General features: G+C 34.0%; 1 protein-coding gene across 1 annotated transcript; it reads right to left on the bottom strand.

The window, feature by feature from the left end:
* Positions 1–8,528: 8,528 nt before the first annotated feature.
* On the bottom strand, positions 8,529–11,799 carry LOC120209455 (diacylglycerol O-acyltransferase 2-like). The gene is made up of 9 exons (XM_039208459.1): positions 11,514–11,799; positions 11,321–11,395; positions 11,065–11,150; positions 10,701–10,807; positions 10,445–10,600; positions 10,152–10,238; positions 9,732–9,829; positions 9,192–9,279; positions 8,529–8,811 (listed from the first exon to the last, which is right to left on the bottom strand). The coding sequence occupies exons 1-9, from the start codon at positions 11,702–11,704 to the stop codon at positions 8,710–8,712; spliced, it is 990 nt and encodes a 329-aa protein (XP_039064390.1). The 5' UTR covers positions 11,705–11,799; the 3' UTR covers positions 8,529–8,709.
* Positions 11,800–14,683: the final 2,884 nt, after the last annotated feature.

The raw sequence follows: 14,683 nt of genomic DNA, 5'->3' as shown, positions 1-14,683 counted from the left end.
TTTAAATTGCAATTACTCCTTAAATTATACATTTTGTATGGGGTTATTTTTTAAAATTATTTAGTTCTTTTAACGTTTAACTTTTTATCTCGTTTGTTTCAAATTATATTTTGTTTCAAACTATGTTAAAAAGATAAGAACAAATATATATATTTAGTCACTTAATTATGTTCTTGGTTCTATTTTGGTCATCCAATTTTTTTCTTTAAAATTATCATTAAATTCAAATTTTTATTTTGTTCTAGTCACCTAATTTAATTTGACTTTTTTCACCTGAAATTAGTTTTAATTTTTTTCTATTCTTTTATCAAATACCCTTTTAATATATTTTTAAGAGTAACGTATACAAATGGTCCCCTATAGGACAATGCTTTATTGAGTCCATTGAATACTAAAAGTTATGAATTGGTCTCTTGAGTATAGGAAATTGTTAGATTAAGTCCATTGACTATTAAAAATTACAAAATGCTCACTCGACTATTCAAATGTTCCAAACTCATCATTTTTGTTAGATTAAGTCCATTGGCTAAACGTTAACCCACTGATTGTGATATGATAAAATATGATCTTAAAATATCAAACGACTATCATATCTCAGTGAATAGATTAACGTCAAATTCAAATTGTTGTTAATTTTTTATAGAAAAAGATGATTTTAGAACATATGGATAGTCGAGTGACCATTTTGTAGCTTTTTAATAGTCGAGAGACTCAATAAAACAAAGCCTTATATTCATGAGATTATTTCATAACTTTTAATAGTTGAGGGACTCAACAAAACATCACTCTATAGTTGAGGGACTATTTATGTACTTTACCTTGTTTTTAATTAGAGTATAAGTTGTCGACAACTATACATAACTTGGGAAAATTCTACAGCGCTCGATCAGCAACGATGAGCACTATTAATTTAATTTATACAAAATTAAATTCTAAAGTGACATTCTACTGGAAATTTTTTTATCCTACTACTATTTGTAAATGACATTCTACTGGAAAAATGTGATATAGTTTAACCTGTAAAACTAAGAAATTTGTATCCAGTAAATTTCTAATAGAAAAATGTGACATATATTTCTTTCATGTTTGCACAGTCTTTCTTTAAAATTATAAAAATTCATCTCATAACATAAAAATTTATGTTTATCTTTAATAAAAGTTTATTTTAATTTATTAAAATTAAGATCATACATTATTGCTTGAGTTATTCAATTTTTAGAAAAATGTTTTGTTATTAATATAGAATATGTTGTAACTTTTAAAATTAAAATAAATTAAAATTCAAAGTTAAATTTTGAGTCATTATACATGTCACCATTTGATTTGAGGGTTAAGTTTATTTTAATTTATTAAAATTAAGATCAAATTGATAGAATATATAAGTAACATGACCAAATGTGTAATTATACCAAATATTTTAGCTGCCACATCAACTTCTCTTTTAAATATTAATGGCAAGTGGCTTAATTGAATGTATTTAAATAGTTGAATGATCTGATTGATAAAATTTCAAACATATTTGTCAAAATGAAAAGGGGTAATAGTTAGGTGGTCACTGATATAGTTTACTCTTTATTTTAAATAATTTATTTTTAATTTTTAACTAATTTATAATTATATGTTGAATATTTTAAAACTTAAAGTTTTATAAATTAAATTAATAGTGATCGTCGTTAGTGACCGTCGTTGCTCCTAGCCAAGTGCAGAAGAATCATCCCATAACTGGGATAAAATCTTCAACAATTACCGGCGACTCTTTATTACAAAATACAATCCCTGAATTACTTCAATCACACTATAACTTTGATTAAAGTCAATCACACTATAACTTTCCCTTTTGCACTCAAAACAAATGGGGTCCAAACATGCTTTCAAATCAATGGGGGCAATCTGATCACTTACTTCACTCTTACATTCATAAACATAGGGTTCTAATGAGCAAATGGCCAGCAAGAAGATGAATCCTGGTTGATTCTTGCGAGATATAGTAATGCTTTTCAAAGGAGGAATGGCAGCTCTCAAATTCAAATATCAATGTTAAGTCGAGTACTATAGGGTACGCTGAAGTATTTGTTTATTTGCTGTGTTTTCCCTTGAATTAGGGCAATTCACCATGTATGTATATATTGTACGTATTAGTAAGTATACAGAAAAACTTGAAATGAAAAGCCTGCAAACATGGGGTCTAAAACAACAGTAGCAATTCCCCTTGCAGTCGGCCATTAATATGAAGTGGGACCAAAACATTTCACAAAGAGCTAACCTTTTGTTTTTATATTCACATAATCCTCTTCTCTGCAAGTCTTGATTAGTTCAAATCTTTTCAACCTTTAGCTTCTTTGTTCTTTCTCCAACTTGTAAAGCATAATCCCAGTGCCCCATATGTTTCTTACTTTAGCTCATCAAATCCTCCCAAAAAAACTCGACCATACAAGCCTACCCTCTGCCGCTCTTGCTTCTCTCTTCCCGTTTTCCTCCCGTGCGAGATGGTTCGATGTAGAAGGCAACTGGTTCTTCTTCTTTGGCTCTTGTTGGTCTTCACTTCTTCCAGTGTATGCCATTGCAATGGTTCGAGATTAACCGGCTACGTTTTCAAAGTGAAGGCGAAATCTGGGTACAAAGGCCAGTTTCTGGGATGCTTGCCTAGACGTTTCCCCATTCCAGCCTCTGGTCCTTCGAGGAAACACGATGGTTTTGGGTTACAGAGTTGGAGATCACCATGATAATCATACCCAGATTTTTGTTGTTCTTGATAGCAGGGGGGAAAAAGTGAAAAGGTGATCAAATATGACTTTCTTTTTGTTTTTATTTATTTTTCCAATTTTCTTATTGAAATGAATCATCAGTTGGGTGGGGTGCTGTACTCTATTTTGATAATTTTTAGGTAAAATAAGGAGACCTCAAGCTCACGCCATGCATAGTTTAGATTAGACAAGTTGGCTTGGATCCCTCCAAGCTTTAAATTGAACTTATGCAAGACTTTCTGACGCATTTTTTTGGTTTAATTTTATCTAGTCCCTAAACTCTTTGAATTTTTTAAGTTCAGTTTGTCTACTTTTAATTTTAGGAATATAGCTATTTAAAATAATAATAATTATTTTCTGACTAATCTATAATGATTATAAGTTAGTATTGTTAAGAATTTTAATAGTTTATTACAAGACGTGTACAGTAAGGATGGGCATGAGACTCGAGTCCAATGAATTCTGACCCGATCCAATCCAAGCTGGTCAGGTTTTTTTTTTTTAAATTGGGTTTGGGTTAAGGGTTGTCTTTTTCGTGTATGGTGGTTTTGGAGCAGACCAATCAACAAGCCCTTAAATTCTACGTAACATTCTCCTTAGAAACTCCTATATATAATCCAATCTCCATCCTCAAGCATCATTAACGATAAACCCTTCTTCTCTCCGATCAATTTGCAAGTTCAAAAATGGCGAAGATTGCTCTGAGCGTCCTACTGTCGTTTGCCATGGTTCTCTCAGCGCAATCTGTCGTAGGGCATGAAGAAAAAATCACAGAAATAGTGAACAGCGAGCTAGGCCCGGCACAAGCTAGCTTGGAGGAAGCTTCAAAAGAGAGTGGTGTAGTAATTTCGTCCAACGAGTTAAAAAAGATCGGTTCGGAGATCAAAGAAGCGTTCCAAAATATAGGAGACGCCATCAGTGAGGCACTTTCACCTGGACAGGGAGAGCAGTTCGTGCAAAGCTTTATGGAAGGCGTCACCGCCGGCATGGAAAATGAAGCCGGAAAAGAAACCGGTGAAGCTGATAAGGAGAAGGAATCATTGGAGGAAGGAGGTGCTCCTTCATCGGGGGAAGGAGGTGCTCCTTCATCTGGGGAAGGAGAAGGAGGTGTTGATGGTCCTTCATCAGGTGAAGGCTGAAGGAGATGCTGATGGTCCTTCATCAGGGGATGAAAGAGAAGCTTCTTCTTCTCCATCAGGCGATCGCAATGCCCCTTCACCAGGGGATGGTGAAAAAGCTGCATCTTCACCAACGAAATGAACGACGTTGAATAAATTGCTCCTAAACATGCACTTGCAATGCATGGATATACGTAAAGGCTTCATAAAACCATAATAAAATCATTAATCTATGTTCATTTAATTTATTTATTAAAAATTTTCAGAAAATGTTTTATATAATTATTTTTTCATGTCGCAGCTTTTATCAATGCACTTCTAGAGAATTTTAAGTTATAAAAAAGTCCCAACAATACATTATAATTAAATTCATATTTTTTGGGTATAAATTATTTGAAAAAAATATTAATTATCTCAAATCTAGATGAAATTTAATGTCTATAGTGGTTCCTCTTTACTCCTATTCAAAATTACAAACCCTAATCGTAACTTCAGATCCACCGTCACCTCCTATCGAAACCAACACTAAAACCAAAAAAAAATATTCCAAAATATGAGTATAAAATTTTATTACTTAATTTTTAAAAAATAAAAATAAAAAATTTCTTATTTTTCTCTTTTTTCCCTGCACACCAAACAAATTTTAATAGTTTTTTTCCAAAATATGGTACGTAGTTGTTCCACTCCTCCCCTTAATGCATCAGCCTCGGATCGATGAGTCCTTTTGTCAATTCCTTCTAGTAGGTGATGGATCTAAAATTATTTTTGAGAGTATGCATACATATGACATTAATACAAAATTTTTGAAATAGGGTAAACACGAATAAAATTTTAGGACAAACACCATCATCAAAATAAATAATTAAAGAAAATTCGAATTTCAAGATAAATACATGTCTACCTTCAAATGATCCATCACTGCTCCTGATATCAGAGACATATACACTGACCTGTATTGATTATTAATATTGTTCTTAGTATGTTTCATCTGTTATTTGGTCATATATGTATAAGTGATAATGATTGTGAATGTGTATGTACGAATGTAATGTAGTCTAAGGTGCTATTTTTTGTTAGAACAAATATATGATTCCATTATGTAAATGGTTATGACTTGTGAACATAGTTACACTGAGAATGTTTATTTATTTTTATTAATTTGTGGTAAGTACAAGACAGTAACTGTTTAAAGATAAATCTCTCAACCTTTTGATATTGAACACTCAATAAATAACAATAATTTCTTTACCACAAAAGTCGTTTGATTCGTGCGAGAGTGCTTAAAAGTTTTCGATAGAAACCCACTAGTTTTATTAAAAATAGAAAATATCCAGAAATATAATGAAGATTTACGAGCATTACCGTAAATGTAAAATAAATTATAATTAGGACATTTTCTATAATCATTGACACAAAAACTAGTCACTTAGATCACACAAGGACAATAAAGGGAAAAAGTTAAAAAACCTAATCAATGCTCGAACAAAATAAATATACGAATATATCTGACTACATCGGTAAACGAACCACACAAAAGAGGATGAAATTATTAAAAGACCACCGATAAATCGTAAATCAGAGTCAAGTGAAGTGAGAAAACTATCCATAAGCGCAAAACGCGTATCCAAATCAATCCAAGAGTCCAAAGCAGGGAAGATCAACATGATAACAAATAAACGTCATCTTGATTAGTCGTGGTGATGTCAAATCCAACCCTGAAAAAAATAAATGAAAACAACGACCAAATGATCGAAAACTACCAAAAGACAGAGAAAAACGTGCCACAAAAGCATAGATAAATGTGTTATAAAGATAGAGATAAACATGTTACAAAGACAGAATTATTTTTATTAAAAAAACTAAAAAATAAAGAGAAAAGACAATCGACGATAGGCAATCAGTATCAAAACGGTCACGCCGATGGTTAAACAAAATATTTTTTTTTGATTTGATCTATAGAAATTGACACAAGATATAAAGAAAAAAAAAGAAGGGGAGAGAGGGGGAGGGAGAAAGCGATTAGTGTCTGGAATGCTTAAAAGTTAATAAGGCCATTAAGGTGGGAAAATGTCTTAAATGGAAGTCATAGCATGTATGACCAATTGAACTATGATAAGTTATCTTAGCTAGAATTCATCAATCGATCTTAATAAAAAATATTTATCTCCTTAAAAATTTTAAGTTGAAGCGGAAATAAATAAATTAGATAACTCATATATAATGGGGTAAGCGGAGATATTCTGAATAGATATAATCATTTGAAATTATTAAAGAAAATTATCCTACGATAATTTTAAAAAATAGTGTGAATATTTACGACATGTGTGCTATGAAAAATGCCTACAATAAGTATACTACTTAGAGTCTTCTTCTTTAAAACACGTGTACGGTCACCCTCGCTGTCGTGAACAAAAACCAAGGACAATCTTACACGTGTATGGCCATTATAAAGCAGACCAGTCGACAAGCCCTTAAAATTCTACGTAGAAACCGCTTTAGAAATCCTTAAATATCACCCAATTTTCCATCCTCCAGCATCATCAATAATAATAAACTCTTGTTGTTTGGGATCAAATTTTCAAGTGAAAACATGGCAACGGTTGTGTTGAGCGTCTTATTATCATTTGCCCTCATTCTCTCAACACAACCCGTTGCAGCACATGAGGAGAAAATCACGGAAATGGAGAACAGAGAGTTAGGCCCGGCGCAAGTTAGCTTGGAGGAAGCTTCAGTGGAGAGTGGTGAAATAATTTCGTCTGATGAGTTAAAGAAGATTGGCTCGGAGATCAAAGAAGCGTTTCAAAAGATAGGAGACGCCGTCAGTGATGCACTTTCGCCTGGACAGGGAGAGTTCTCCGTTCAGAGTTTCCTCGAAGGCGTCACCTCAGCCGGAAAGGAAAATGATGAAGCTGACAAGGAGAAGGAATCATCAGAGGAAGCTGAAGAAGGTGCTCCTTCATCCGGCGAAGGAGACGCTGATGGTCCGTCATCGGAAAAAGAAGCTTCTTCTCCATCAGGGGACGGCGGTGCTCCTTCAGCAGAGGATGGCAAAGAAGCTTCTTCTCCATCAGAGGAAGGCGATGCTCCGTCACCAGGGAATGCATCTTCACCAAAGGAATGATGGATGCTGAATCACTTGCTCCTAAACAAACACTTGCAATGCATGGATATATGTAAAGGCATAAAGCCATAACAAAACCATTAATCCAATATACTTTGTGCATATATATATTCCTTGAGGGTCACCAACTCGTAAAATTTCAAAAATAATTCTAGTATCAGAAATGGATTTTTCATTATATAAATACAAACATAAAAAGATATAAAAACATCGAGATTCTAACACAAAGGTTGAAATCTCACATCAGCTGATAAAAGGCTTTTAAAGATCGTTTAACGTTAATTTTGAATAGTTTAGAAGTAGTTGCATGGTGGTCAAGCAGGAACAAGAACCCATGCATGTTTCTTGCTAAGCTTAACCAAGCTCCACTATGACCTCCATGGATGGACCGAGGGAGGGTGGTCCTTCGTCCTCTCTGAAATTTTATAAGTTTAAGTTTATTCCTTGAAATTTTAAAATTTAAAGTTAGCTCCCGTGAAATTTTAAAAGTGGCAGACCCAAGAACAGTGGTTAGGACCCGTATAGAATTGTAGGTAAATTATTGTAAAAGAAATATCAAATTCATATTTTACTTAAAATTTAATCTTTTTATTAATGTGCATATCATGAATATAGTGAGAATGGCTAGTGACTAAATTTTAAAAAATCGTAAGATAAATGACCAAACGTAACTTTAAAAAAAAAATCAGTACTTAAATTTATAACATTTTTCTTTAAAACACGTTGAGCTCTCTTACTCGTGTATGGTCATTGGAAGGCAAACCAGTCAGCAGGCCATCAAATTCTTCGCAAGAATCTCTTTCAAAACTTTTTAAACTACATTTTCACCCTAAATCATCATTAGCAATAAAATTATTGTTCTTCGTGTATAGAAGAAGAGAAAAAGTATGGCAAAGATTGCTTTGATTGTCATCTTCCCAGTTGCTTTAGTTCTCTCAATACAATCCGTGGTAGGGCTCGGCGAACAAATCAAAGACTTTCTCGAAACTGAGTCTGGAGATGCTCCCGAGGCGGCGACTTCATCGTTGGGTGATGAAGAACTCTCACCTGAGCAGATAATGAATATTGGTTCTGAGGTCAAAAAGGCCTTCCAAGATATGGACAGCTCTGCCGGTCCGGACGATGAGGGTTCACTAGCTGATAATGTAGCACCTGGCCCTGAACAGGAAGCCGAGTTTTACCTAGGTATTGGAATGGCAATCAAGGCATTCTTGGTTCATCAGGCTGAGGCAAAGAAGACGGGCGCAGCCCTTTCCCCGGGACAGGAGAGGGAGTTTATGGAGAACTTTTTGAAGGGCTTCATGAAATACTTGGAAAAGGAGGCGGAGGAATTCAAAGAAGATAATGCTGATACTATTAAAGAGGATGAACTTTCTCCTGATCAGGTAAAAAATATCGGTTTAGAGATTGAAAAGGCTTTTCAAAGTACAATAACTGTTGCCAGTCCGAACGAGAAGGCTTCGTCGGTTATCGATGTAGCACTTAGCCCCGAACAAGAGTCACTTTCTGGCGGACAGGAAAAGGATTCATCATAAGATGATGAAGCCCTTGCTCCTAACCATAAACTCCAATTGTATTGAGATTTATTTTTAGTTTTACACAACTGTAGCATGGAATTGGTTCTTTTACTCTAATGGGATAACTCCATAATACAGTCTTTAATCATCGACATTTTTTTAATAAACTAACATGATTCACTAAAAGGAACCGAAGAACTTAGTTTGAATCAAAGGATCCTTAATGGAAGATCAGGATATCCAACCTGAGCTTTGTTTCTCTCAAAGAGATCTTGGAGTGCTTTAACAAACTGGTCATGAACTTCCTGGACCTGCGGAGAAAAGATTGGTTCAATGCACATATGTGATTATCTATACCAAGTGTTGCCACATAAAAACAACTGGACCCATCAATGGATACAATTCTATTCCGCTTCTCGAGACTTTTATATATGTCTCAGAGGATTTTAGTTTAACATAGAAATTAGAAAGTAGCCATCAAAATGTTGAACGGCAAGTTTTCTTTTCTCCTTTGACATGCTGAACCCTTGTTCCTTAGCATTACTCACTAAGCAACAGGCATTTATGCAACTGCACCGGGTCGGAGGTTTTTGTCTCATCATGTCAATGGACTCTACGATAATGATAAATTCTACCACCGGTACATTATTAACACAAACCATTGGTGGAAACAAGAGATGAGAAACGATACCTCTTCGGCAGTAGGGTTAGGATTTTTCTTCAACTCAATAGATTTACCCACCACCACATGCATGGGACGCTGATAGGGCAAATGAGTTCTGCCAAAAAAAAAAAGGTTAATGCATTTCAAACAGCTGTAAATAAGCCCATGGTACATCCCGAACATAAAACTTTTATTCTTAGTGTGTTTTTCAACCCACAGTTCTAGCTTTCGTACTATCCTGAGGATGTTCAAGATACCATCAGTTTCCCTCAAGCTTAACTACCAATGACATACAAAACCAAAGAAACTCATTTTTTCTTTAAATGAATCGTTTTTATCGGAAAAATATTGCTTAGGTTTTCATGAGGAATATCTTAAGTTGTTCCCAAATGTTGTCTAGATATCTTGAACTGCAAAAGCATCATCATCAAGGACTCCAGAGTAATGAAAATGTGTAATGTGTTCTTAAGTACTTTTTGAACTTTAAAAATCTACTAAATTAATGTTCAACAAAAGAACATAAAGTGTCCAAATTGAGCATACAATAGAGATAAATTTTATGCATACCCCAAAATTCCCCAAAACAACATTGGAGTGAACTTGAGAGCTCGGGAAAGTTGAAGGAAGAGCTTCCCACGTGGTTTCCACCAGTCGTAGACATATGACTGAAGCACAAGTAAGAAGCAAGAAATTTGGTTAAGGTGATGTAGAATGTGAAAGTTGTAAGAAATGCAACGAGAAAGAAGCTATAAGAACAACAACTGACACGTTTTAGACGGTTCGATCAAGTAAGAAACTATTAGAGTATAAGACCATTCAGTAGTAACAAGTTTATCTTGTAGCAGCTCGATTTTAGACTAGAACGAGTATTTTCAGGAAGAATGCATACAATAAACAAAGAATTACATTTGTAAACGCTAGGATTGATCAATTATGAAGCTGCACAGGTGTGGGGTCAAAGAAAGAAAATAGAAAAAGCATGCATACCTGACCAAAACAAAAAGCAGGGACCAGTGGACACCCTGTTTCAATGGCTATGCGAACAAATCCTCTTCGTGCACTAAGGAAGGCAATCTGTAAGGCAAGAGGTTGTCAAGTTTCCAACATAAATAGACAAAAAGAAAGAGAACAGGAAACAAAAAAAGAGCCCTTTAAATGTTATCTCGGAAGAGATTCATGAATAAAATTGGCTTTAGAAGTGAGTTATCTCGGAAAGGTTAAAAACTTCCTCCCTTAACTAAGAAGTATATAATAATAATAGGGATTCAAAAGAATGAAACCTCAGAACCATGCTCCATCCGAACCGTCTCCTGCACTCCACCAGGCACTACAATACAACTATAACCAGCTTCCAATAGTGAATAAAACGATTTTCTTGATGCTGGTGCGACCCCCAACCATGTCCATATATGCCTCATAAATGGGGTACGGAATGCCTAATCATTCATCCATCACATGTTAAAGGTGAAAGAAATCTCAATCATGATACATGAAATGTGTAGAGCATACGACAATTCGGGGGTTGAAAGGCCTTACAGCGCTGCTAGAAAGGCATTTCATTTTCGGAAGAGGCATGAGACCTGTAAGTTCAGCAAGCGTAACGACTCCGATCGGCAAAACCGAATGAGGCTCGTAACCAATGACTGCAACGTTAGCAAGCTAAGATATATTAGTTTCTCAACATCCGGCGATTCAATCACTGATTAATTCTGTTTGCACGTTTTCTACACAAGAGAGAAAAAGGCAGGGGGAGCTAAAAGGAAGATGAGAAGTAAAAAAATAGATAAACACAATCACAAATAAGCACAGCCAGAGCTACATCAATGAAGTAATGGGGAAAAGCCATAAACTTAGAAATAGCATGACATAAATAAGCAAAAGGAAAAAGAAGGAAACAAACCATAAGCACGATCAGGATTGAAGGCGTCAAAGTCCTCAACATGGAGAGTGGTGGGAAAATAACTGCACATATGCTTACATATATACCTGTTCATTCAGATTATTAAATTTTATGGAAAATATTTAAATTAGGAAAGCTTAAAATTTTCAAAAGTATGACCTCAGCCCCTCGATCCAACGCTAACTACTACTAGAATGATTGGTGGTCATCTATTACCATCTACTAGCCATAGCAATAAGCAAAGAGTAAAGTGTACCTTGACAGCCGCCGGCCGAATTTGCTGTGAGGATCTATGGGAAGAACAATGAAAACCAAAAGAAATCCAACCACCCTGTGAAGATTGAATCAAACAAAACACATGAATTTATTCCAATTAGATTCTTTCTTTTCCAGTAAAAATACAAAGTAAGCTTTTTGAAAGGTAAATAAAAGGAAAAAAGAGGACAAACATGAGGAATATGGGAAAAGGAAGGAAGAGAAAGGAGAAAAGAAGCAAGAAGAAGATGAAGTGCAAAGATCCAAGCCACAGAACAAAAGCTAATATCCCATGAAACATATTCGACGGAAATTCATCTCTTCCATTGAATTTTCGATACCCAGCGCCGGTCGCCGCCTGTCGCTCCTCCCTTTCTTCCGCCATAGACCCAATCCACGAATTGCAAAAGCTTTCAACTGCACCCACTTATGAAGACCAAATGGCCCAAATCATTAGTCAAGCACGACACTTACACGCATCTTCGTTTCCATCGAAAATAAATGTCAGTTGAAAGTCAGAAGCAGACAATATTTTCAACAGTGGTCTGTTTTTTCTTTTACTTTTATTTTTCCCGGAATCACCGTCTCTGTCAGTTAACATTAGGGTAATATTTTGAAAATAAAAAAATCCAAGGTAATATCCGGATAAATTACCCCGCTTTTTCGTAATAAAATTAAATTTTATTTATTTTTAAAAAAAAAATATAAGTAAAACTATTTTTATTTAAAATAAAAAATATCTTAAATTACAACAATAAAGATTTAATATCACAATAGTAAATTAAACATATGATTAGAAAAAATTCTATAATCATTAAAATAAATTTAGCAACTTACGATAACTTAAGGATCATATAAGGAAAGATTAAAAATCTAACCAAGAAACTCGAACAAAGATAGATACAAACAGATCTGATCGTATCGGTAAACGAACCACAAAAGAGATCAAGCTAGTAAAAGATCACCGACAAATTGTAAATCAGACTCGAGCGATGTGAAAAGATATTCACGAACGCAAATCAAGTATCCACGTCCAATCTGAGGGTTTAAAGCATAGAAGATCAACAAGATATCATATAAGCACCATCTTAATCAGCCATGACGATGTCAAATCAATATTTAAAAAAAAGATAAATGAGAAAACGGTCAAACAACCGAAAAGCATGCAAAAAAGTGTAAGAAAACATGTCATAAAGGCAGATAAAACATGTCACACAGACAATCTTAATGAAAAAAAGAAAATAGAGATACAATATAGAAAAATAAAATAGAGATTTGATATAGAAAAAAAAGACAATAAAGAATACTAACGGTCATCAACCAACATTAAAATTGAGAATTAATATTGTTAATGAAATATTTAGGAAAACGAGGTAATTTGTAAGGTGACAAGCGGAATCATCATCAAAGTTTTTTAGGGTATAATAGTATTGTTTTTGATGTTGGTTGTCGACTCTAGATTTTTTAATAAGAATAATTATACTTTTGTAGCACATTTTTTTCTTTTTTTATGACACGTTTTTTGTTTTCTTTCTCAGTCTCTTGGTCGTTCTTCTATTTATGTTTTTTTATGGTTGGATTTGACAATGTCAAGACTGATCAAGATGACGTTTATTTGTAATCACATTGATCTTCCTTGTTATGGACCATCAGATTGAATTTGGGTGCGTGATTTTACATTTGTGAATAGTTTCTCACGATGCTCGGCTCTAATTTGTGATTCTCGATGGTATTTCAAGAACTTAATTATCTTTTATGGTTAGTTTGCCTATGTAATCAGATTTGTTCATATCTATTTTTTGTTCGAGTCTATTGGTTGGTTTTTTAACTTTTTACATGAATGGTATGTATATAATCTATAGTGGCTAATTTCAATGTTATATGAAAATCTTCAAATTATGTATTTAGTATACTACTGTGGCTTCTATATATATATATAAGTAGAACTAGTATATTTGGTCAATTAATAAAGTTGCTCTTCTTTAGTCTTTTATATTCTCTTATGTGTTCTAAATCTACTATGAGCACTCATTATCTTTCCTCTAGAATCCTTTCTTCCCCTACCCGCTATGAAAGATTAGGATTAGATTTAAAATTTGCCAAAATCGACTTCATTTATAGGAGATAATGAGATAAGTTTTTTTTTTTGAATTAAAAGCGTATGCTAAGGGTACCAATGTTGGATTAAAATCCATAATTATGGGTACATATATAATGTATATTGTTATCATAAAATATGGCATATATTAAGTGACCAATTATGTTATAAAGTCGTAAGGTATTAGAAGTATCATGGAAATAAAAATGTAGATACTATTAAAGTTGTATTTATAATTCGATGAGGGGCAGAGTTCTAAGTACAGACAATAACTGGTTTTTAAATCAGTTATATAAAGGGGTTATTGTCCCCAAAAAATAGGAACTCTCGTATTTACTCTTATCCCGGTCATAGAGTTTATACTTAAGAGAACTCTATCTTCTTGGAAGATCACAACCAAAGAAAGATTTAAAGATTTCAACCTATCAATTAATTCAAGTACGCTTCCACTAATATAATATTTATTTTATTCTTGATGGTTTGATATGATTAGATCCTGATTTGATTACATATTTATTTATGGTTTGGTTCTAACAACTATTAGAATGTGTAGTTATGTTTGTTAACTGTAACCCCCTAGACCCGGCCTATGCGTTCGACTAAGTCTAGTGGATCACATTATGATTCTTAAAGACATTTTTCCGAAACCGTTATTAAATCAATGTAAAATCACATTATAAATGACATGAAATTATAATAAATCATACTATCAAAACCCAACTTGTAAATATAATATCAATAAGTAATAAATTAATTTAATACATATCTTAAAAAAAATCAAATCACGATAAACCGAATAGTAATAGCAAAAGTGTCATCATATTAAAATCCCATACTTTAAAATAAGGTCCATGTCAACAAAATAAAGTCAACTTGCAAGGTAAAAACATTACAATCAGATATACTTCAAGAGATATGTTGATCCTCCAAGTGCTCAATCCAGGGTATCTAACCAACAGTATCTGAAAGGGGGAAAACATTTTCGAAAAGTGAGCTAGGCTCAGTGTGTCCCAACATTACCATAAAATCACTATAGGTATACTAATCAAATCATAGTCCATTAAGTCCCATAAAATTATACTGCAGTAAATCTCTTTAAAAAGCGTTACCCTAAGGGAACATCTTAGGGCCTGAGAGCCTACCCAAGATAGATTTCGGGGCCGTGGGGCCTACCTAAGAACACATCTTAGGGTCGCAGGGCCTACCCGAGAATGATCTCAGGGCCGCAGAGCCTACCTAAGAGTCACATTAGGTCTGTAAAATTTT

The sequence above is a fragment of the Hibiscus syriacus genome, unplaced genomic scaffold (assembly GCF_006381635.1).
Source record: "Hibiscus syriacus cultivar Baekdansim isolate YM2019G1 unplaced genomic scaffold, ASM638163v2 tig00018903_pilon, whole genome shotgun sequence".
Taxonomy (NCBI): Eukaryota; Viridiplantae; Streptophyta; class Magnoliopsida; order Malvales; family Malvaceae; genus Hibiscus; species Hibiscus syriacus.
The sequence above is the reverse complement of the archived record's forward strand: the minus strand, read 5'-3'. Positions and strand labels throughout refer to the sequence as shown.